General features: G+C 36.0%; 1 protein-coding gene across 3 annotated transcripts in view; it reads right to left on the reverse strand.

Annotated features, from left to right (window-relative positions):
* LOC131693663 (mitogen-activated protein kinase kinase kinase 9) overlaps nucleotides 1-25,607 on the reverse strand; it is a 77,973-nt gene that overhangs the window by 21,396 nt on the left and 30,970 nt on the right. For all 3 annotated transcript variants that reach the window (XM_058981691.1, XM_058981693.1, XM_058981694.1), the window contains one exon: nucleotides 9-470. In XM_058981691.1, coding sequence (XP_058837674.1) covers nucleotides 9-470 — 462 coding nt within the window. The remainder of the gene's footprint in view (nucleotides 1-8; nucleotides 471-25,607) is intronic.

Consider the following 25,607-nt stretch of genomic DNA (forward strand, 5'->3'; position numbering starts at 1 on the left):
ATACCTACTTGAATTTAACTATGTTCTCATGGTCCAACTTTCGCAGGTGTTTTATGTCTGTTTCCTTGACGTCTCGGACTTTTTTGACCGCGACCAGTTCATTTCGCAGTTGGCCTCGGAAAACGGCACCCTGCGCACCACTGCCGATCCACGCCAAATCGGTAATGGAGTCGAAGGGGATTTCCCAGTCCTCAGTCTGTTTACTCTTCATCTCCATGATGTGGGTCTTGCCGATCAGCGACAGCACCGGTCGCATGCAACCGAACAAACCATCCATCCAACCGGCCGGTTTATTTGCCATGCCGGGTATCCCTCCCGGCATGTTCGGCCATCCGTTCTGACACACATTGCTGTTGTCGACGCTGCTGTCGGTGTTGTTGATGTCGTCGTGGGCGATTGCTTGCGAGTACGCCGGCGGTTGGTCGTTTTTGATGCCCATCTGGTCAAGCTCCTCCTGGATCGACATCATGCTGGAAGGAAGAGATTAGAGAAGCATGTTATATAATTTGGCTGGGTCAATGTTTATAATTTTGCTAGGTGGTGTAATAATAACACCACACGTTCGATTTCACTAACAGAACGATTAATATAGAAGATTTTGAAGATGTGTAGTAAAATTGTCAGTGATAGAAATATTTTTAGGAAATTAGAGCTTGTCAGCTATGGTAACATTTTTAAACTAGATAAGATTAGACAACCATTTCACAAACCATAACAAATCATACAAACGTTAATAAGTTGGAGCTGTATTTTCTTATCGGTTTTGTCGCATACTTGAAATATTTCACTACCCGAAATCATCAGTTTTAGTGCCCAGCATATAAATCAAAATAATCTTAAACTCAGAATGCTGATGTTCTACATGCTAATTAGTGTCGGTGCACATTTGAATAAAGAAAACTTTGTAGCTGGACGCGGTCCAGTGCGATCCGATCCGAACCAATACCTGCCGGCTGTTATGCGCGCAACCACGATGGACTTGACCCAGTTTATTTATGCGTGTTTTCGCTTTTCTTTGCTCCGACCATCCATTTAATTAACTTTATCACTGCCTTAGCCTCAGCAGTGAGAATTTTTAATTCGTTACTCGACGTTTGGTTTACGCGTCGGGGAGAAAACATCTGAGATAAATTTATGATAGATGCGGCCGGTGAAACCAAAATATAATTTTGTTAGCAGCTATAACTCCGATTTCTATCAACTTTCACTCCATTATAGTCGAATGGGTTAAAGGTCAGAATACTATAGGAGAAGTCAGTGCCACCTCTCAGAGGTTGTCATCTTGTTTGTGTCGTTTTAATCCATGATGTCGTCCCTGTTCCCGAGCAGAAGAAAATAACTGCGGAATACTAAATTTAGGTATCGATACCAACGACTGTTCACCACCATATGGTATCAATGAGCTCTGCATAAGAGGTAAAATACAAAAAAAATAACACAGACATGTTCTACAAATAACTATTTGATAATGTAACGCGTTATTATAATACCTGAATAAAAATAAAACATTTTTCAACCTTTCAATAATAAAATTCACTCTATGGAGGTATTCAATAAGGTATTGGTTTGGTATTTGTAAAAATAACTGAAATACATAAATAATACTGAAATAAAGTATTATACCTCATTGAGGTATTAAGCAGGTATTGAAAAATGTTTCTTCAATACCTGCTTAATACCTCAATAAGGTATAATAATCAATTAATACTAAGTTTTGGTATGAATACCAAAAAATAGTATGTTCGGATTATTGCCCAGTTATTTTCTCCTGGTCGGGTTGTAGTATTACTGTTCGAAGTCGCCGGTGATCGCTTATTGTTGCTTGTGAGTTACGATTGTAAATCCGTCGATTTCTTGTTAGATTGCGGCTGAGACGAGATACGTTTATGAGTCTTTGTTGGCAGCTCTATTGTCATTGTGTTATTTGATTGAGGATGGCGTATGTAGATTGGTACCGATTGAAATAGCTCTAAGACAGTGATTTGATATCAACTGAAGAAGGATTTTCGATAATGAGCAAAAACTTACAGAGATAACACGCTGCAATTTAATTATCATAGATACATAACGGTATCTGAGCGTAAATAGTGTTTTTACTTAGGGTGATGAGCGATGAAATATGGTAATGCCATAGACTCTAGCTGCATTATCCAGATCAAGAAAACAAAACTGTCCGTGTAAAGTTCCAAGTAGAGCTCATTTCCGTACTGCAACATTACTTTTGGATCGTAAATTTGCGAGCATTCTCAAATCCAGTAACGTTTACCCTTTGAGGAATGAAAATGCACCACTTTTTTAAGTCAAACACTACGTACAGACATAACTCGCAGATAATGAGTTTGATATGCACCTGTTTTGTTGAATATGTTCAAAAAGGCAGTTTTTTGGGCGTACTGTAAACTTTTCGGGAAAAATGGGGTTTCAATCCGATGATAGCTTGTTGATCCTACAAGACCATCGCTAGAAAACGATTAATATATCCCTCCATGATATGGTAGCTCAAAGTTAAACAAAAGCCGTCCTAACAAAACTAACTAAAGCTCAGTTGCTGGTCTGCCACTCTATCACAAGAACCAGTAGCAACTGGCTCAAATAGCACGTTCCCCATTTGAGATTTGTGCTTGGCCGTGATTTGTATTTCATCTTTGTCCTGGTGGAAAGTGTTGAGAAAGTGGTAAGGTTGGGGACAAAGTAAATTACGACACAGAGAACATAGACAATGCGGGAGTATTCTTCACTCCCAAGGGAATAAAAGACAGTGAAATAACAAAAAACATACCTCCTACGAAATATTGTCACTCAAATTCGGTTTAAACTGATTTTGGTTTATAAACTCGCGCTGAAAGCCATAGTTTAGTTTATTAACCTCTTTTCGTTAGAAATTCCAAAGATCGGTCGTCGATGCTACAAAAATACTATTGTCTTTTCTCTGTAATCGACTTGGTTCTCAGTACTTCCTAGCAAACAAGAATTATGGAAGTATAGCCTCATCAAAACATTTGAACTCTTCAAACTTCAAACTGAAACTGGGGATGAAAGAGTTAGGAGGAATAGAAAAGAGACATCCTTGAAGATCTTTTAACAGATCATCCTTCAGCGCAATAAAAATGACCTTTCTCCCACCTTGTATTGAGACTCGAACACTATAAAACGAGCCGAAGCATTGTTCGAGAGAGCACCTCTGTTTTTTTTCTTTGATTTTTATTTAAATTTTTGCCTATTTTGAAGGTATTAGAAGGAGCACGCTTCTCGCACCTTTTAGTATTCACACCTGATGTTGTGAGAGCTGATTCAATTTTCGATTCACCGAAATTCAGAAAGGGTTTGATCAAAAAGATTGGAAATTTACATTATAGCAAAGTCCACACTATTAAATCCCATTTTGAACTATCAATTATTCAAATTTGAATGATTAAACAGTAGAATCGCAAGAGATCGCAGCGCCCTGTGGAAACGAGCCAGTTCGCCAACTCATGCTTAATACCGTCAGAGCATAAGAGTTTCATCTAACACTTCTTCTCTACCAGTTCGTGTAAATGTTGGGCGATTTCTAACATAATGATTTGTGTTACTTAAATACTCCATCGATTTATACCGAAACGTTCAACATCTACGAATCTTCTGTCGTTCACGTCCTATGTGACTGATGCCATGTCTGATAGCCTTCAAACTGACGTATTCTATAAGGACCTTTCAGCTGCTTTCGACAAGATTAATCACGCAATTTCAGTGGCAAAATTGGATAGACTTGGCTTTGGTACCAATGTTGGATGCAATCGTATCTCAATAATCGTCGCCTGGCTGTCAAGATAGGTGGTTGTGTATCCGAAGAATTTTTCGCTACATCTGGTATTCCGCAAGGCAGTCATCTCGGTCCCTTGATTTTTCTCCTGTATTTCAACGACGTTAACTTTGTCTTAGAAGGACGAGGAAAAAATCTCCAATTCGATTCGAATACTGTCTAACAGAATCCACGATTGGCAGAGCAAATTGTGTCAAAGATCTCGGAGTTTTTCTCGATGAACAATTGACATTTAAGCAGCATATCAGCTATATTGTCGCAAAAGCATCACGCTGTTTGGGTTCATAATGAGAATATCTAAGAACTTTTCGGATATTTACTGCTTGAAGTCTCTCTATTGCTCACTCGTTCAATCAACATTGGAATATTGCTCGGTTGTGTGGAACCCTCATTACCTCATTACCAGTACAGCGCAGGTTTGTTCGGTTTGCCCTCCGCCAGTTGCCTTAGAGCAACCCACACCAGCTGCCAAGTTACGAAAGTCGCAGACAGCTTACAGGACTCGATACATTGCAAGTGCGGCGGGACCTGTCCCGTGCTATGACGATTTCTGATATTTTAAACGATCGAATTGGCTGCCCCGAGCTTCTTAGTGTGGTAAATATGAACGCTCTCCATCGTGCTCTCCGCAATAATTTATTCCTCCGACTACCTCTCCGCCGAACTAACTATGGAGCCAATGGTGTCGTCATTGGTTTGCAGTGGACATTCAACAGAGTTTCATCTGGATTTGACTTTCACATCCCGCGTAGTAGAATACAAACATTTTTTAACTATTTTAAGAAGTTATCATTACTGTGTCTGTTGATATTAACTGTAAATAAAATTATCAAATAAACGAATTGAATAACTGTAAATAAAAAAATCGGTGCCTCTCAAAATGGTATCTGTGCTGCTCCAAATTATGCAGTGAACATTTGCATCACTGACGGGTATGAGTAGAAACCTGCCACAGCACAACGAGTTGGGAGGTCGGATATAAGACATGCGTCAACGAGGCATTTCACGAGGATTTCACATTTCATCATCAGCACTTATTGTATATCAACTAGAGGATATCAACACGCTGGCTAATAATCGTCTATAGCAAACCCCGAAAACGGTATTAGTGACATGACCATCATTTAAATCCCACGATTTCTGAAGAAACACACGTCCACTGTGTCAGAGTTTCAGTAACAGTAACACAGCAAGGGTAAGACCAACGACACTGCGTGCACGACTGGCATATTTTAGCCCATTCCAGCCATTCAGCCCACGGTATTGAGAAACACCTTAACTTGAGGACTCCTGTTTTCAGTCTCCTATTACGACATGGGGCCATGAATCTAGTGGATCGATTCGTGGTTGAGTTACTTATACCTTATGAGCTTAGGAAGCCATATTTCATCTGTCCTAATTCCTCAAACGTGTTATGATGGAGGCTAGGCTTGATTCCGTGAGAGTACAAAATAGTGATTAAAAGGGCGACCTGAGCATAACAAAGAACTCAAAGAGAACCTTTTCTTGATTACTAGCAAAAATAAAAATGAGCAGAGTTGTGTTAAGACAACTCGGGACCTACTAGGCCTAGGCCCCATCAGTTAACAGGTGCAAACATACGTATAGTAGAATGGTTCTCCATGTCACTTTAATGCTGATTTCGTTTTTAGAATCGAGTCGGTCTAGGTTCGCTCTGAACTGTCACTTTTGTATGGATTTTGTAAATATTAGAGCGAACCTAGGGCGACTCTGATCTAAAACCGAAATCAGCATAAGACTCTTCCAAACTTGAGCCAAGTAGGCCAACAATTAAGTTTATATTGAAAATACAATCGAAATATAAGGGAAAAAATATGGTTTTATATTCCACCACCAGGAAGTATTATACACGGACGATGACCTGAGTAGATCCAAAAAAAGTTATTGGCAAGTGACTTCGTCATGCGCAGGGCTCCCAACAAAATCAAAATCTCGAGCACCCTTAGATTACTAGCGATGAAAATGGTAAAGAATCATATCACAAAGAAGCGTTTGCATTGCTTAGCAGTAATTTGACAGAATTAATATGTGGTAATCTGAGCTTCATAGTTGTATGAAGTTCTAAGAGGATGCAGAATGCCTTGGCCAAAGAGGAATGATAAAATAGGGCGGGTTTACCGTTCGTCATTTGATCGTTGTCTAGACCAGAAAGTATATTTCGTATTCCGTCATGTGTTTAAGGTAGTTTTTATAAACTAAGCGCGAAGTTTCTTATGTCTGTACGGTTTTCACACCTTCAATCTGAACTTGTTCACATCGAGGCTATTATACGCCACTAGTTGCGAAACGTTGACAGCAAATATTGCTATTTCAGAGGACTATCAGTAAAGTATCACAAAATCTAATCGTCACAATGCGGACAAAATATAGAAACAATTATTTACTGTTGAATTTGACCGTTTGTTTTACCGTTATTTATTCAGAGTTCCTTTCTCAAAGTTCCAAAGCTCACAACAATGTCTTAACTACCATCAGAAATGATATTTTTGAACTTAGTTCACTTCAATAGGAAATACATTTTTCGAGGATTTGTGTAAGTACACAATTTGACTGTTCATTAACGTTTCGAATTTTTCTCATCAGCGTATGACAGCCACCTTAATGGCCATAAAAATTCAAAAATGCAAGCAATAAAGTTAGTGGGAGTTACAACAGCGCTGTTATATTATCTCATTTGGATTTATTTAGACCCTCTTGATTTGGAGAAGTACAACATTCCTGATGTGATGAAACTGGACTTCCAATGAACATTCCACTTCGTCGAATATTGCCATCCTTGCAATCAATCGATACAATATTGATTCTAAACATAACACTATGAGCAAATTCCTGCAAAAAGTATCAACCGCCAATTTCCCCCGAACACCAACTCATCTATTATACATGGTCCCAAACACTTATTTACTGGTGGGTGAACAATTTTTCTTGTGTGAACATTTAAACTGCCCAGAAAAATAATGAATTTTTGAAAACTCAATCGGCCCCTGAGTCGATTCCTAGTCCTACTAGGAGCACTTGCTCTAAATTTGAAGCAAATCGGACAAGTTTAGTTACAGGACCAACTTGCCTGAAGTTTGAATGGGATTTTCGATAATTTACCTAGAGAAATCCCACTAGACCGCATTTTCACCGCTAGGTAGCACAGTTATGCATCGTATTATCACTGTAAGTGAAAATAAAAAAGATATATTAATTATCTACAACTTTGCTGAAGACTAGTAAATCCGGCTTAGTTAAAAGAAGTTATTACACTTTTAACGAAGTGATGTCTGAGTCAGTTTTGTGCATGGGGCCTAGCAGTGCATGGGTGTGCATTGGTACTTGGGGGCAGGGGGTTGGTTAACTAGTAAGCCTGACTTCGGTTCACCCCAGCGTGCCGAAGTGTAATCTCAATCGAGGTCATTGGAGTTATCTAAGATAAAAAATTCAAGCCCTCCTTCGTTGTAAAAGTTTGGAATTCGCGTTCATTGTTTGATAGTAAACTGAGGGGTTTGAAATTAAAATTTAAATCAATTTATTTCAGAATTACAAGATTTCTCTATAATGAAAGAATACACATACAAATATTTGTTAGCGGCAAAAGAATGGGGTTGCTCCTTTTTCGCTGTTTTATGATATTTAAATTAATTTAAATACTTTTGGGATTTTATGTAGATCTAGTTTCAAGACGGCTTGAATTTTTTCGATAGCCCTGGTGTTGGGAAAATTATAGAATGTTAGAAGTTTACCCTCTCTTAGTTCAAAACCAATATTGTTGGTTCCGTACCAGTCTAAGACGGTCCGAGTAAAAATCCTGAATCCGGCCATAACAGTGTCGGGCCTTTGTCACACCTCAAAAAGATTTGTCCTTTTACGGTTTTAAATATGATGAAAAGCTAAATTATTTAGCCATATCCGCAGAACGCTTGCAAGACATAGATTTGTTACCAATCGTGTTTTGTTTGTCGCTACAGTTCAGTTCCTTCTTAACTTTATAGACGTGTAGTCTAAAACATATATTATAATTGAATATTCTCCAAATAATTTGAAACTTGAATCGTAATATTGGAGCGACGCTTGAATTGGTTTATTTCTGGTTTTGCTATATCGCATTTCATGCCGCTAGTATTATATCGTTTAGTTATCTAATGCTCATTATACGTTTTAGTCACATGGGATAAGAACTTCTATATTACCGATTCATCGAAAAAAGGCATTGGCACATTGATGAAATAATGGCAACATAAACTTTGAACTAAAAACGACTTTAAATTTAAATTGTTACCATTTTAAGCAACGCACTAGAGTTACATACAATCGAGTGTACCTTTTATCGAATGCAAATTTTAGTATGAATCCATCCTCAGCGCGGGGCCCCTGTTAATTAGTGAACTTATAGCAGAATACACATTATTTCAATTGTTGATAATGCTCGGAGACATCAATTTTATTACGAACCCTGGGTAATCAAACACTACCATGCGTCTCTTTCAGACATCGTCGCTGTTGTGCTACCTCATGACTTGTAACTTGTAACTTATAAATGGTAGAACTAATTCAGAGAAGACAATTGATGCTTCTATCTATTCTGTATTAATCTCTGAAATATTACGATGATCGGTGAACTACATTGCAAGTTTTTACTAAAAATGTAAACAAAAATCACACTCACACGTGTCATAGGTGTGTATTGATGACAAAATTTGTATGGCGTGTCATAATCGTGCATGGAAAATTTTCCATAGAAAAAAAGTATCAACAATAAACTTTTATTCACATCTTTGGTTTAATTTGGTCTATAAGAAATAGGTTAGATGAATTTTGAAAGAAATGAATCAGGGAATCTATAAAAATAGTAACGTTCCGTTACAATGTTTCTAAATATGCTATATCTTCAGTTTAAAACTTAAACTGAGTTTTTCTCGCAACTCATGTATTTTTCTTTCGAAAATTTTTATGCCATTGTGTTCCTCAGACATTTTTACATATAAAGAAATCTAAAACTTCAATAGAACTTGAGCAAATCCCAAGATGCAGTGATTTGAAGCAAAAAACTCATAATTTCTTTCTAGCTGTGTTTCTAGCTATATCTTAGTAACCAAGTAGAATTTCAAAATTCTGCAAACTACTTTGTAGAGATTTTTCAGACAAGTAATATGGCATATCTAACTCAGTTTGCCCCAAAATGGCGTTTGTCATAAGATAGCACAACAGCGACGACATATCATAAAATATCACCATTTTTCATACCGTAAACCGGGGTGACTTTGATCATCGGGGTGACTGTGATCACTCGAAAAAAATTTCGTAGATCGCTTGTTTAGCCAGAATAATCTATCGAATCATTTAAATTTGAAATGAGTTTTACTCTAAACTTAAAAAATACTGATTTGTTATACTTTTTGAGTACATTGTACGGTTTTTAGGCACAAAAACTACAAAACACCGAAATTTGACTTTACCTTATTTTTACGAAGCTTCGTAAAGTCTCAATTTTTTATAAAACAATGCATCTCAGATTTTAGCAAGAGTAATAAATTCCAAGCGAGTTTTTATTTTGCTTTAAAATGGGATGTGCCAAATTTGCTTTTATGAGCTTTCATATTTTAAAAACAATTTGTTGTGTAACTAGTTGGCAATTATTTCAAATTATTTCAAGCTAAAATTAGAAATATTTTTTTTAATATTCCAACGTGTTAAAATTGGTGGAACTTTTTGTACATTGATAAACCACTGAAATAAAACAAATTTAGCAGTTTTAAATGTATCAGATTCTTTTATTCTAGTTTGACACAAATTATATGAATTGTGGTCACTCAAATTTTACAGTATATTGAAACACTTTGTACTATACCAATTAACATCTATTTAACAACGAGTATCTTTTCAAAATTAGTTTAAACAAACATTTAAATGGAAAACATTGACATCAAAAACTTAATGTGGGTGATCAAAGTCACCCCAGAATACAAAAACGGACTTCAACTTGAAATCATTTTTGGAAAAATAGCTGTAAGCGGACAATTTTAGGTAAAACCATCGAATCTTGTTCTCCATACATCAGTACATGGTTTAAAAATATTAAACCTAAAACATATGCTTTGCGTCAAAAAATATGTAATAATTACTTCGAAAAGTGATCAATGTCACCCCGGTTTACGGTACCTCTGGGCAGAAAGAAGCAAAACAAGACATTCATTTTTGGGAAGGTACACTAATTTTCAAGTGTCATTAACTACAAGCGATCTTTCCACACTGTTTCAAAAAAGTACAGCCACTTTGAACATTATAATTTTAATTTAATGCACGATTTATTATTAGCTCTTCATGTCTGCGCGAGAAGAAAGACTTGTATAGACCAATTCGAATGGCAAGCATAAGTCCAGCGAATAAGCTTTCAAATGAAACCAGTTCGACCCTAATCGAAATCTTAATATTTTTCATTTGAATAACACAGGCTTGAATACAGCTTTTTCCAAAATTAATCATCTATTTCACCTTTGAAGTTCTGTAAAAAATCTATCTTTCATCCTCAAGATTTAATATTTTGAGAAGACTCTTTTCAACTTGTTTATAAACAGAGAAAAATATTAAATCATGAAAAACCCAAAATAAAATTTTGAGGTTTGGTCCGGTAAGGCGACACTGTGCATATGACTTCCTTGCTGAAAGAAGAATGTGCCCAGCATTGTGCAGAAACTTTTAACAGCTGATTTTGTGTAGGTATCATGAATGACCTCATAGAAACGAATCTGATAAATATTGACTTCTAATGATACAGGTAATACGCTTTATTTTTTCAAGAAGCCCTGTCGCCAAAATCGCTGAGTATTTTTTTTCGAAATATCGATTGTATTTAATTGTCTAGTTTACTAACAACCTTTTAAATTTAGTTCGGTTTGCAGCGATAATCGCTCGGTTAACTATTTTTGTTTTTGTGAATGATCTACGCTAGTGTCTGTTCCTTCGCACGCTGCTGATAAGGTAACATTGGAACGTAGTTCTGTGTCAATGAACTCCTCTCGATTTAGTGCAATGCACTTATACTTGCAGTCACGAGGCCATCATTAATGGGCTGGTCATTTGACAATTAGGAAACTAATTACGATACAATTTTAATTTGCTGTCAAACGATCTAATAGGATTTCCATTTTATAAGATCATCTAAATACGAACTAGCTGACGCGGATTCGCGTCAACCTGTTTTATTGCTTTTGGTTGAATGAGCAAAAAATAATCACACATACACACACCGCTATTAGTTCTTCGGTATTGATAAGATAAGCATGAACAATCGAACGACGCGTTGCTCACTACCGCTATAACAAACGGTTCCAGTCGGTCGTGCGGTGTTTGTTTAGTTGTTAATAGGATAGGCGAGCCTCTTCCGGTAATATCAGTTAAAGCTTCGAAAATCTCTTCCTCGCTCTGTTGAGTGATTGCTATGTGGTGAATCTTGATAATCAAGGTATTTATTCGAATGAAGTTGAGTGTAGCCATAACTGGATCATATACCCTAATTACTTACTATTAAAGAGTAAGGTAATTCCTTCGGACCGTGCTATTCGCCACGATATTGATGAGACTGTAGGATATTATAATAGATGTTCCTCCAAGGTCTACCAATTTTATGCTATGAGATTAACTTGTTTACAAAGTTTCAAATCGATTTTACAGCAGTTATACTACAAACAGATATGCATGCATAATTAAGATTGTGCTGTATCTATATGAGAAAAATCGCAACTCATTTGTTATTATTAGGTCAAGGTCAAGATTGATGGCGATTCAACACAATTTACAGATCGTGCATGTTTAACGTTGCTTAACCTTGAATAATTGTTGTTCCCGGAACTAGATGGTCAATAAAACTATACAGTTTAAAAGAATTCCATTGTTTCAGATGTAACAAAAAGTATTCATCAAATATAACGGAATGTTACGTGCGATATAAAAATTACATGACTACAGCGTCAATAGAAAAAAATGGCAACTGATAATACCGGGATTCGAACTGACTACCGGTAACCATTTGCTCGCTGAGCACACCTCTTTACTTACTGCGCCATACCGATATACAATTCAACGCTTTTCTTGAAAAGGGCGATACTAGCAGTGACACTATTCAAAGAAAATCAACAGTGAATATTTCCAGACTTGGTTTTCATCCCTATTTAAAAGCTATTGTGTTTTTTGCATCCTAGATTACATGATTCAGTGATCAAAACTCAAAACTTCATAAAATATTTGAAATTATTAAATTAAAATTTGTTTTTGCTATTTAAATCGACAAAATGCTTTGGAGATTGTTAACTTTTTCGGTTCTACCTGTCACTATTGAAGTATCGCCCTTACGTTTTTTACAAAAGCTATCTTTTTACACCACCGATTTCGTCCGGGTTTTTTCAATAACGATCATTGTTACTATTTACAGCTGGTATCCGCTTGATAATCGTAAAAAATATGTAAAAAACAGTTTCGCCTCTACGCTGGTAGCAAAATAAAGTACCGCCCTGATTGCTTGTTATTTTAATCTAAAGATATATTTGAAATGGCTCAATGCGTTAGCACAACTGAGCCGTGGGTCTTTTAATTTTTTTACAATAAGTAAAAATAAAAAAATGCTAATAATGTCGGTCTGCCAGATCTTGTTGACGCAGTTTGCTGCTGCGTGTTGAGAACCTTTTCCTTGGCAGTGAAGCCGCTTAGGGGTCATTCAGATGGCCTTCTCTCGCGTTATTGTTCCCGTCCATGTCATCATCGGTACTGCTTTCTTGCTGTTCACGATCAGAGGTTCTTATTTATTTCTTGTTCTCATGGGTCGTTGTACCTGCATTATTGGTAAATTGGATCGTTGTTTTTGGATTACCAGAAGGTGTCTGTGGCTGCTTGTTAGAGTTGTCTGTAGTAGTAGGACTAGTTGCTTCGGCGCATATTTTTCCGTAGTGGGCTGTATGATTACAGAATTGGCATGTTGGAGTCAGCCCGGGATATGTGATTAGCATTGTTTGCTTATAGGTCACGCCACCTATCGGTGATTTGCATTCGATCGTCATGTAAGAAGGTATTGGTTTAGTCACTCGCATCCTCACAATACGAACGCCGTTGGGAATACCTTTGAAAAAATTTCTCCAGGTGTCATTCGTAATAGATTCTACTTCTCCATATTGCGACATGATTCGTTTGATGTAATTTCCCCTAGTGCGCAGGGCCAAATCATGGATATCATGTCGTTTTCCATATGCACGGGGACCTTGATTCTGTTGTTATTAAATTCGACCTCGTGTTGCATGTTGTTCTTTGCAATGAAGTTCCCTGCCTGTGCTAAATTTCTAAACGTGATCAAAACACAGTTTTTAATGTGGTGCAGCTGAATGTACGTAACTTCAGCGAGATTAAGATCCATTTTAACCTTAACTAACTGTTACACTTCCTGAACTGTGGGTCCAACATGAGTTTTATTAAAGCCGATCGAAATCGTGATATCCCGTAGCACGGGCAGTTTTGTTTCATTTGGCAAACTCATTTCACTTCGCAGCCGGGGCAACGATATAATTTGTTTGTGCACTGATATAGAACAAAAGCTGGCCTTGGAAACAATACAATTTGTTTGTGCACTGATATAGAACAAAAAGTGCCTATAGCCTGCTATAGCGTAGCTATTTTTTTGCTTCTGCTTTGTACGAGGTCAGAAGATAGACTGATCGCATTGACTGTTTGGAGCGTGGAGGGCGGAACTTTAAATAAACAAACAAAAATACAGTTTCGCCCGTTGTATTTTTTGCTGCAGTTTAAGAAAGCAATATCGTAGAATCCAAATTTTGAGGTTAATTTGTTGCGTTTCGAAGCCCACATTCGTATGTATTAAAAATGCCCTATGTTTATATTTGTAAGTATCGCCTTTTTCACAAAAAAGAGTTGAATTGTTTGGTCGACAGTTGGCATACATAACATTTACTTGAGTGCCATCTATCACAAGCTCGCCGAGTTACGACTCTTAGTTTTACCGGTTGAAACGTGTAAAATTCTATAATCAACCAAAGCATTACAATGCCATGTTGTTTACGCCAACGGCAATATTAATATTTATAGTGCGTACATTTTGAGTTTGGCAATAGGTACCATAATAGATGTATAATTAATATGTTCTTCTTAATGGTTCTTCTTTTGCTCTGTTTCCATGATCCCGCAATCATAAAAACGTCCCGGTGATCAGGTCAACGTGCACTTATTAATTTATAACCGCGGTGTCAAGCGCCAACATACAAACGCCCTTCTCGCGTGACAATGTATCGTACTTGTCCGGGAGCTCCCATTCGGAACATATATACACAGGGCTTCATAATTGGAAACTTCAGTGAGATGGGGGAGCTCACTTTCTTTCGTCATCTGAAACGTGCAAATAGAACTTCAAAATGACGGCCTGCGAGCATTCAAAACACAACGATAATATGCAAACGGCTCTATGGGTATACAAACGAATTCAAACACTTGAAATCATGGACACGTTATCATACACGACATAAAAACGCCCACGCGATCAAACACGGTAACATAGAAACGCTTGTGTCCTTCGCGATAATGCAAATCTATTCACGCATGAGGACATGCAATCGCGATTATTTGCGCACACATACGCCTGCGATTTCGCGTACATTCTTTTGATCAAGTCAATATGTTAGCACTTACGAATTTATAAACGCGGTCTCAAGTGCGATTATACCAATGCCCGTTTCCACGCGATTATAAATTGGTCACACCCGCAAGCCCCTATCTCTGGTCCTAGTAAGCAGGACCGGCTGATAACGTGGGCTGTATCCTCGCGTCTGAAATCATCGATATACTACGATTTCATTCACACAAACACACAGCGAGTGATTTTATGTGATTGTACTGCAAGCATGTGTATTGCGAAAATACGAGAAATATCCTGTCTTATGCTTATCTTACTCCCCACTCGGGCTAAATGTATGACGCCAGCCCTGCTAGCTTGCACTCCCTTCTAGATCTGAACCGTGCACTCAAAATCGCGATTCATGCGAACATTCGACAGTTCACGTGAATATGCAAGTGTTTACAGGGTTATACAAACGAATTTATACACGCAAAGTTACACGCAAACCCGTTAAGATATAAACGTTCGATTCCTGCGCGATAATATATCCCTGGTCACAAACTCGAACATGCAATGACGATCTTCCACACAAACCTACGCCCATCTCGCAAACATAAAACGCCCCTGCGATTAAGTGGACGTTTTAAAACTTTAAATACTTATACAGCTGAGGACCACGCCCACGCGATCGAACACGCGAGTTATGTTCTATCAACTATCATGTGGTGGACTAAGGCGGAGATATGAGGTGATAATTGTTCGCTTAATTTTTCTGGTTTTACTAAGCGCCTTTGTGTCTTGTTTTGGTTAAGTATGTGAATAAGCCGAATTTGTAGATATTTCAAGAAGTTAAATTTAAAAGTTTGTTTTTTAGTGTTCCTCGTCAGTAACTAGCACCAACTTAATGCTAATCCAGAACCAAATTGGCGCCACTAAAATCCAAAAAGTAAACGTCTTGCGTGAACTTTCAAACAACTGGTTGGTAGCAAGTGATATCTTGGTAGTAAGCACAGAATTGCTAGTGCAATTCTGCACAGCATGTTTTGCTGATGAGGAATATTGAACCCAAACCGTCTTTTGGGAACAGACCTAAACGTCTGGTACTATGCAAAACTCATCAAAGGAAATTTTTTTTGATAAAGTTTTCATTTTTTGATGAAGACAAATCAATGGGTTAATTATAGTTGAAATTGCACAAATTAAATGAATCAGATATAGGTCAATAATCTTTGGATAAGAGAAAATATTCAGATTTAGCAAGTTAGTAAATTACTTATAAAAATCCACACGTTTATTATCAGAAAATAACTTGAACCACGAAATAATCAACCAGATTTTGGAGTGCTATGAAATCAAAATGAACCTATGTCCGGATCGTATTTTTCATTTTCCGCAAAAAAAGAAGAAAAAGCGCTTCCCTCACCTTTCATAGAATATTGTGCTTCTCTCTTTCATTTCCAGTCTCCCTCATCTTCAACAAAAGTCTAAAAGGTTCGATTCAACCCGATAAGCTCTTAGTCATGGTCACCAAGTTCGATTTCAAGTTAGTCGCTATCTGCTTAGCGCGCGTGGCTAAGACTTCTTTGGACATCTCATTATTCTTTTATAATTTAAATAAACAAGTAACAAAAATCCATCATCTTCATAGATAATATAATAATAATAACTGCAAATAATAGAAGAGAAAAAAGTACAAAAACGAATCAAAATACAAAAACAGTTGATTGTCTCACCAAAAGCAAGATATTAAATGAAAGATATTATTCGGCAGAACTACAAACATTATTTAATTAATTGTTTTCGCCAAAAAAAATTTAGCTATTTGGCATAAATATTTTACGAAATAGCACGTTGAAGCGCTGTTACCCTGGCGAACGCACACACGAAAACTAAGAAACGTCAAATTTTGCGAGCTATACGCCAGCCGTGAAAATGACATATGCGCTTTTCGTAATTAACATAGTCGAGGGACTGCTGGTGGTCCGAATTTACAGGCGGTTCGAATTGTTCCATGTCCCCCTACTCATACAAAAAGTACGATAGAACTACATGGGAAAAATATGACAGATTTTATGATTTTCGTTCGAATTAAAATATGAACTCAGCGCCCCATAATTTGATCAATTCTATGAGCCCCAGTTTCCCCTGTACACTAGATGTTTATCAAAAACTGAAATTGCTGAGTATAATTGAAATTGAAACAGCTTTTTACATTTCTTATAAAAGAAATGTATAGAATTCGCTCAAACTTTCAAGATTTTTTCCGAGGCCCGGAGGGCCGAGTCTTATATACCAATCGACTCAGCTCGACGATTTGGGACAATGTCTGTGTGTGTGTGTGTGTGTGTGTGTGTCTGTGTGTGTGTGTGTATGTAACGGACAAATTCTCATTCGTGTTTCTCAGCAATGGCTGAACCGATCTTATCCAAACCAATTTTAAATGAAAGAACTAAAAAACAGTATGAACGCTATTAATTTGTTTTTGATTCTGATGTTTAGTTTCCAAGATATGAATGTTTGAATGTGTAAAAATGGCGTTTTTTGCAGTTTTTTTAAATTATCTGCCGAAATTGACAACATAGATTAACAATTTATATGTTTTTAGATAGCTTTAACAAATACCTTTCGAACAAGCTATAGATTGTTGAAATCGGACTATTATCAAAAGAGATATTTAACATTAAATGCGGACGAAAGATTTTTATCATTTCCCATTGCCAGAAATATGACCAAAAACATGTAATCTATTATTAACGCCAAAACGGCTTACTTTAGGTCAATAGTATCTTCAGAGAATTTAATGAAGGTAATATGCCCTTTCTTTTGGTATTGTGCTTTTGCTGATTAATCCCCCTATGAGTGAGATATTTTTACAAATTTTCTTGGAAGTGATTATATCGAAATGATGTCTTCAGCAAATTTGTAGCTCTTACTTTTGCGTATAACTTTACCAAGGACTTTAAATATCTATTCTGAATACTTTAAAAGTTATGGCTTGTTGTTTGTTGATTACTCTTTGTCGCCTATTTATTGTTCAATATAGTAATAATCCATTGAAATAAGTTAAACATTATTTCGATAAAACGAATTTTGTATTTCATTTTACTATCTACAACCGCTAGAAATAATCACCGAACACTTCCAAGTTGTCTGGAAGGAACTTGATAACTTATCAGTACAAAAATGTTCATTTGTGCGAACCTTCTGACTGCAATTTTTCTAACTTATAACCATCGGATCGATCTGAAACATATCGGAAAATGAAAAGCGAAATAAATAACTCCTAGCAATGGCGCACAGTGGCTGGAGGCTGGCCAAAACCTCAAAAATTTATTTTTGAAATATTGATATTTTATATTTTTCCTAAATTTCTCATATATTGAATGATGTATATTTAAAATTTTACGATCATTTGATAAGAACACGATTTTTAACATGAGTGTAAACGTAGCAAAGTCCGGATTTTTTAATGATTTTCCGAAACCACCATTGTTCTGTTCAATTCAAATGCATGTTGCTCTTTTAATTTTGGTGCGATTTTAGCACAACTAGTTTCATTGTGTAGAGGAACGAATGAACTTGGTTAGTGAATAAAATACATTTGGTAAATTTGCTTGTAACTATAACTTTTTAATTTCAATATGTTTGAGGTGGTCAGATCAAAAATACTTTTTTCACTAATTTATTCTGTGCAAATTTCGGAATCATTTCGGAACGGTCACATAGTATACATTCTATAAGAAATAAGCTCTACTTTTCGAATATCATGATCTCGTTCTGCGCCTAGGTGCACAAAAAGATTTAAGGAGATTTTGAAGCTTTGTTGCTGATATGGAGTCGCATGGTGTTTTGTGTAAACTAGTTAGACAATCTACAGTAAACCAACACGGTATACAATGGATTTAAGGTAGTGTTCTTAATTTTTTATGATATTACTGACAATCAATCATAATTCTCAGATTTCTTTTCAAATTGAGCTCGCTTTTGTAGAGTTGTACTATAATAAGGGTCTTTATTTAATAGGAAGCGAAGTTAAAATTGATTTAATGTCTATGAAACATAGAACTGCTCACCAAAAAATGCATAACTTTCAACATTTGCTAAAAATGTTTTTGCCTTTCTCATTCACTCTAAAATTCGTCAATCTAATCCCGACCCGGAGAGCCGAGTGTCATATGCCAATCGACTGAGTTCGTCGAGATCGAAAAATGTCTGTGTGTATGTATGTGTGTGTATGTGTGTATGTAAAAAAAATGTGACCTCTGTTTCTCAGAGATGGCTAGACCGATTTGAACAAAGTTAGTCTCAAATGAAAGGTACAACCTTCAAATCGGCTGCTATTGAATTTTTTATTGATTGGACTTCCGGTTCCGGAGTTACAAGTTGAAGAGTGCAATCACAAAGCAAATTCCTATATAAACTGGAATGAAAAAAATTCAAAATCAAATTTGTATTTTTGATGCCAAATGACTTTAAAATGCATGAAACATTGAGATATTTGACAAAAATTGACTTATTTGGACTTTGGTACATTTTTGCCTTTTTCATATAGAAAGGTTATGCAATCACTCTAAAAATCGTCAATCATACCGGCCCGGAGGGAGTATGCAGTGAGGGGTTGCTACTTTAAAATTAAAACTAGTTTAAAATTTCTTAACAAGTTAAAAATTTTCGGAGGACCTGGACCTCCCGGATCTTTCTCCATGATCCGCCGCTGGTTTCAAGCGATGTTTCAGTATCACATAGCATCTCAAGATCATGGTTGTCGATCCATTGTATGTATGTGCAAATCGTACTGAACATGTAATATTCATTTCCACCATTGTATTGAACATAACCAGCCATGGAATCGTACTCTGGACAAATGAGACAAGCACAATTGCACCACTAGGTGGATTAAAACAGGTTTTTATTTTGGGAATGCGTCGAGTTGAGACAAAAACGAAATATGATTAATAACGAGGATAACATCTTCCGAATGTAGAGAGAAATTTATGAAAAATGACGAATTCCATTCGACTCTAGCAGGTTCTGATCGATTTTGATGAGCATTTGATTTTTGTTGTATGACCAATTATATGTATAGGTCAAATGTTTAAAAACAGTAATTTAAGGTAAAGATAGCATCATTTTGAAACCGCCAATTTCGGAGGGTTAGTATCTTCGATGAGTTTTACAAACGTTAAACAGCGCATCATTTGATAAAATAATTTTGACGGTATATCGTCCAAGAAGTATTTATGGTGAATTTTCTCAGGTTAATATTCATGACTACAATAAAGTCTCAACAAATTCGCTAAAGACACGAACTCTGTTACTATTTTCTGAAAAATTAATTCTGCATAATTTTAAAACTTCAAAAATTACGGTTTCGGAATTATGCCGTTTGGACAGTATGATCGATTTTCACCAAACCGAATTTCTGGCTACGCCGCTGATTTCAAGTAAGTAGAAACAAAGTCGTTCTACTCTCGTTCACAAGAAACTTCTTCGAATGCTGAATATCTATTATAACACATTGAAACCCCGATTTTATCAGCCAAATATGAACATATGTTTGATGGGCTCTAGCAGACGAACAAGACTGAATTCGAGTAAATCCTTTCTTGAGCACGTTTTCCTTATCATGAAGATATGCGAAAATAAAAAGTTCATCATAATCAGAAATAGTTATCAGACTACATCAAGGGACGAGAAGAATATTTTAACAGCTTCAGTTTATTATAAAGAAAAAAATTGGCCGATTTAGTCAATGTCCCCATTTTGTCAGCCTAAAATACACCATGAGACTGATAAAAATGGGTCTTTATTGTATGTATTATTCACTGTGTTTCACATTAATAGGTACATTTCAATTTTGGAGATTTTTTTATTGCATCGGACTACAACAATTTTTAGGTAGTTTTCAAGGGGTTATTTTATATACTTCTTCCAAAATTTGGCGAACCTATTCCAATTCGTATACCAATTAATTGGTATACTTAAGGGTTTATATGTTGCAGATAGAGAGAATACTGAAATTTTCAGCTTTTTTCCTACACAATATTACGAAAGCTTATTAAACAATTTTTCCTAATAAGTTTGTGAAAATTATAAACTATTTGAAATTTTTTAATAAATAGTGACCATCGCTTCACAACGTAGTCCATTTTTCATGGCTTGCGGTGAGCACGACCTCTCGAATTGCTAAACTGAAAATTATGGAATAGAAATAAATTTTTAGTATTCTTTACAGACCCGCTGGTGCCCTAAGACGATTTCGCTAGATTTTCAGAGCACTGTGCACCCAGTGCATTAGCGCAAGTGACGGAAGGTTATCGAAAAGTTTCGTGAAAATGAAAATTCCAGTAATGATGATGATTTTCCCAAACGGTTCGTTTTCGTGAGGTTTTTATTTGTTCTTTGGCATTAGGATTAGCGATAATAATTCAAATCAAGGATACTACTGGGAAGTCACCTTTAGAAAAAGTCGATGTCGAAGTAAAATTTGGAACTATGCACGCATGCACTTCAGAGATAGCGTGATATCAGGAGCTGCGATTTCATTCCAACGCTTTTTTTGTGAAAAGGGCGATACTTACAAATGTAAATATAGGGCTTTTTCATACATGCGAATGAGGGCTTTGAAATGCAACAAATTAACCTAAAAATTTTGATTCTACGATATTGCTTTCTTAAACTACAGCAAAAAATACAACGGGCGAAACTGTATTTTTGTTTGTTTATTTAAAGTTTCACCCTCCACGCTCCATGCAAACAAACAGGGCGATTAGAGGCGAAACTGTTATTTTCGTATTTTTTTAGGATTATCAAGCTGATACCAGCTGTAAATAGTAACAATGATCTCTATTGAAAAAACACGGACGAAATCGGTGGTGTAGAACGGTAGTTATTGAAAAAAACGTAAGGGCGATACTTCAATGCTGATAGGTGGGACCGAAAAAGTAAACAATCGCCAAAGGGGCGATACTATCATTTTGTCAATTTCAATAGCAAAAACAAATTTTAATTTAATAATTTCAAATACTTTATGAAGTTTTGGGTTTCGATCACTGAATCATGCAATCTAGGATGTAAAAAAACACAATCGTTCTTAAATAGGAAATAAAACCAAGTCTGGAAATATTCACTGTTGATTTTCTTTGAATGGTATCACTGCTAGTATCGCCCTTTTCAAGAAAAAGCGTTGATTTCTTAGTTCTCAGTCGCGTTGGAAATTTGAGTAAAGTATAAACTTCAAATCGATTCAAAAAAAATTTCGATTTTTTTGGTTCAGTACAATATATAATAGGGCATTGCAAAAAAAATTTTTTTTTGAATTCTCAAAGGCCCCCCCTCTCATATTGTGACAAATGTCAAAGTAAGCTCAGATGCCAAATTTCACATCATTTGGACAATTTTAGACCCCCGCCCACTTCGCTTGAAATTTTTTGAAATTGGTACTATGGGAAAATATGGAGGAAAAATACATTAAATGCTATAACTTTTGAAGTAGCAATCAGAAAATTAAAATTTATACCTCTTTTGGAAGGAAATAATCTTAGTATTTGAATGGAGATATATTTGTTTCTAGAAAAATACGGGAAAGTGGGGTACTGGGTCATTTTGGCCCCAAAATCCCCTATTTTTAATGATTTTTCTGCTCCGTGATGCAAATCACACATATTTTGTAGTTTTTATAATGTGAAAAAATCTCAGAAATCGAATGGAACCTTTTTGACCTTAGTCCGAATACGAGAAGTTGGGGTTAAATGGCCTTTTGTCGTTCATATTAAACTTCATCATTTTCTCGTGAATATATCTCTATTATTGTTCACTCAATTTTCGTAAACTATACCTTGTTGAACGTGGAAAATCCTTAGGATTATAACAAAAATAGATTCGTTACCGGTAAAATTCAGGAACATCAAATTATCTGACATATAGTGTCGATTTCACATTTTTATCATAAAATCGCACATATTAACTCCATTTAACAACAAAATTCTTATTTAATTTACTACTTTTAGTGTAAAATATGCTTAGGGATCACATGAGAAAAGTTTCATTCCTGGAAAAATAGGGGTAGTTGACGTATTAGGACAAATAATGAAAAAAATGAGATTTGTAGAGTAAATATCAAAAAGTTTGATGTTTCTGAATTTTACCTTTAACGTTTTTATTTTTGTTTTATTCCTCAGAATTTTGCACGTTCAATAAGTTACATTTTATGAAAATTGATTGAAGAATAATGGAGATATATACATGAGAAAATGATAAAATTTAATATGACTGACAAAAAGCCCTATAACCCCAACTTCTCGTATTCGAACTAAGGTCAAAAGGGTTCCGTTCGATTTCTGAGATTTTTTCACATTAGAAATACTACAAAATATGTATGATTTGCCTCACGGAGCAGAAAAATCATTAAAAATAGGGGATTTTGGGGCCAAAATGACCCAGTACCCCACTTTCCCGTATTTTTTAAGAAACAAATATACCTTCATTCAAATACTTAGATTATTTCCTTCCAAAAGAGGTATAAATTGTAATTTTCTGATTGCTACTTCAAAAGTTATAGCATTTAATGTATTTTTCCTGCATATTTTCCCATAGTACCAATTTCAAAAAATTTCAAGCGAAGTGGGCGGGGGTCTAAAATTGTCCAAATGATGTGAAATTTGGCATCTGAGCTTACTTTGACATTTGTCACAATATAAGAGGGGGGGCCTTTGAGAATTCAAAAAAAAAATTTTTTTGCAATGCCCTAATATATAACCCCTTTAGGAAAATTCAGTTTTCCCACCACAATATAGATATTTTATTAACAGAGCAATAACAATAATTCGTTGGTATGTCTATTTTAGGGGCCATTTTTTCGCTTTTCCATTGATTTGGTTTGAGATTTCCAGCACTGATGTTGTCCTATGCTGATTTGAGAGATTCTCTGAGTCCTGCCACTATCCCATGTAGTATGTGTTATCAAAAACATCGCGAAGCATCAAGTTCTAAATGTTCTCAAACGATATAATATCCGAAGAGAGTGATAAGAGTTATAAGAAATGTCTCATCACACTGTTAGGTGGATTAAAAACGTTTTTTATAAAAATACACATTGACGTTGCAAGCAAAAGTTGAAAACTCTCAATTGCCATTTCGAGATACGGCTCAAATACATATGAACAAACGCAGCTAGTGTAAAACGAAACAGAAATAACTATCGATAATTATTTTTGCAACATTCCCCCTTCTCTTCCTCTGGTAAATATTAGCATAACGATTACTACCTGTACAAAACAGCGTCTAACTTTATCGCCTACGTTGCCGTACGCGCGCCCTGCCCACCAGCAGCAGTGACCCTAGGCGCTGCCAACAACCTGCGCAAGGTGGCAGATGCGGGAATGCGAACCTTTCACATCAAACGAAGGCAGCAGTCAGTGGTGTTTGTGAGGTCTGATATAGATAAAATCTGCTGATGGGGAATAAATAATATAGAGTTGAAAAAACAACCTGCATTTTACCCTTAGGTTCACTTTTTTTTCTCACGGGCAATGCCTTAGTAAAACACAAAGGCCTCTTTCGCTATATAATAGCTGTTGAATTTAATTTGCAAATCATATCAGGAGAAACTAGTGCCTCGACTAGCAAGCTTGGTGCAGCTGCTTTCCAGTTATCTCAACGGCAGACCACAGGAGAGAGGCGAATCGACTTTTATTTGCGTCATTTAATGAGCACGTGGGACTTATTTGTCCTACTGTGAACATTGAACATCAACGAGGCGATAGGTTTTTTTTTTGTTCATACCTACCAGCCACCACAGGTCTACGTGATTATTTCTCATTAATTCTCTGGTGTCGATTCGGCATTGAAATGTGTTCAGCGGAAATCGATTGTTCTGAAGTTAACACAAAAACAGCACATATAAATGCTCTGTGTGATGTCATAGATACAATTTATAGGTACTCAAGTTATCATTAAAATGATAAGTAGACCAGTGACTACCATTTTTCCATTCTATATTTGGAAAAGTGGGCGAAAATTTTCAATTTTGGAGCCTGTAACCGGGATGCAGCAACCAGTTCAAATCTGACAATCTGACTTATTTCTGTAGAAAACTGGTAGGAATTTAAAGAATTGGTTTTTACATGGTAAACTGCGGAATTTAGAAATAATTGATAGCATAGTATCCAGAAAGTATACATGAAGAGTTACAGTCCAGTTTGTGGGATGCGATAAAAATGAATATAAGTTAACCTTGGGCACTCTTTAGACTTTTATGTCACAAGTTCATCATAGCCACATGCTGATTTCGTTTTTAGATTCGAATCGTTCCAGGTTAGCTCGATACTGCCATTTTTGGGTGGATTTCGTTAACATCAGAGCGACTCGACTATAAAAGCGAAATCAGCAACAGACTGTGACAAAGTGGTTTGAAACAGAAAATTTAGGGTCTGTGTATTATAGAGCCCCGTACAGAGGAATGCGCAACACTGCATGAAATGATAACTACTTCTCTGTTTCTGGCAACCACAGATTTTGATGTAACTTTGAGTGACTTCAACCGAGTTACACAATAAATTCATACGAAGTGAATCGAAAACTTACTGTTTTGTGACTTACAGCAGTTTATTTGTAATACTCTTCCATGTAATTTATTGTACATTGTGGCAAAAAAGTATAATAAACAACAAAAACAACATAAACAACGCTATTGAGAAAATTAAAAGATCCGTATTTGAACATTTTATATATTTTGAATGATTGGTGTCGAAATAAAAACTGATGGAAGATTCCTGTTTATTATGAAAAACTTGTGAATATTGATGGAGAAACATCAAAAACATTTTAGTAATATATAATTCTACGAAATAATTCTTTTTATGGGACAAAAGTCAAAATATCTTGAAAACGATTACATGTTGGAAGAATTATGTCAGGAGTGTTTTAACACTCGGAATACTAAGGTGTAAAAAAAATGGGAACGCTTACTCTGACCGGTCATATCTCAGCTGTTACATAATCGATTTTAAATCTGTCTTCACCAATATAAAGGTATGTCTTTGTGAATACGTCGAATTAAAAAAAAATAGAAGAATAGAGTTGTCTACCGTAAGTTACAGTAAAAAGAGTATAACAAAGTCAGTGAGAAAAAAATAGGAACGCTTCTTTTATAAAAACAGTGAACAATGAGTTTGTAGTTATGTGCCAATC

This window comes from Topomyia yanbarensis, chromosome 3 (genome assembly GCF_030247195.1).
Source record: "Topomyia yanbarensis strain Yona2022 chromosome 3, ASM3024719v1, whole genome shotgun sequence".
Classification (NCBI taxonomy): Eukaryota; Metazoa; Arthropoda; class Insecta; order Diptera; family Culicidae; genus Topomyia; species Topomyia yanbarensis.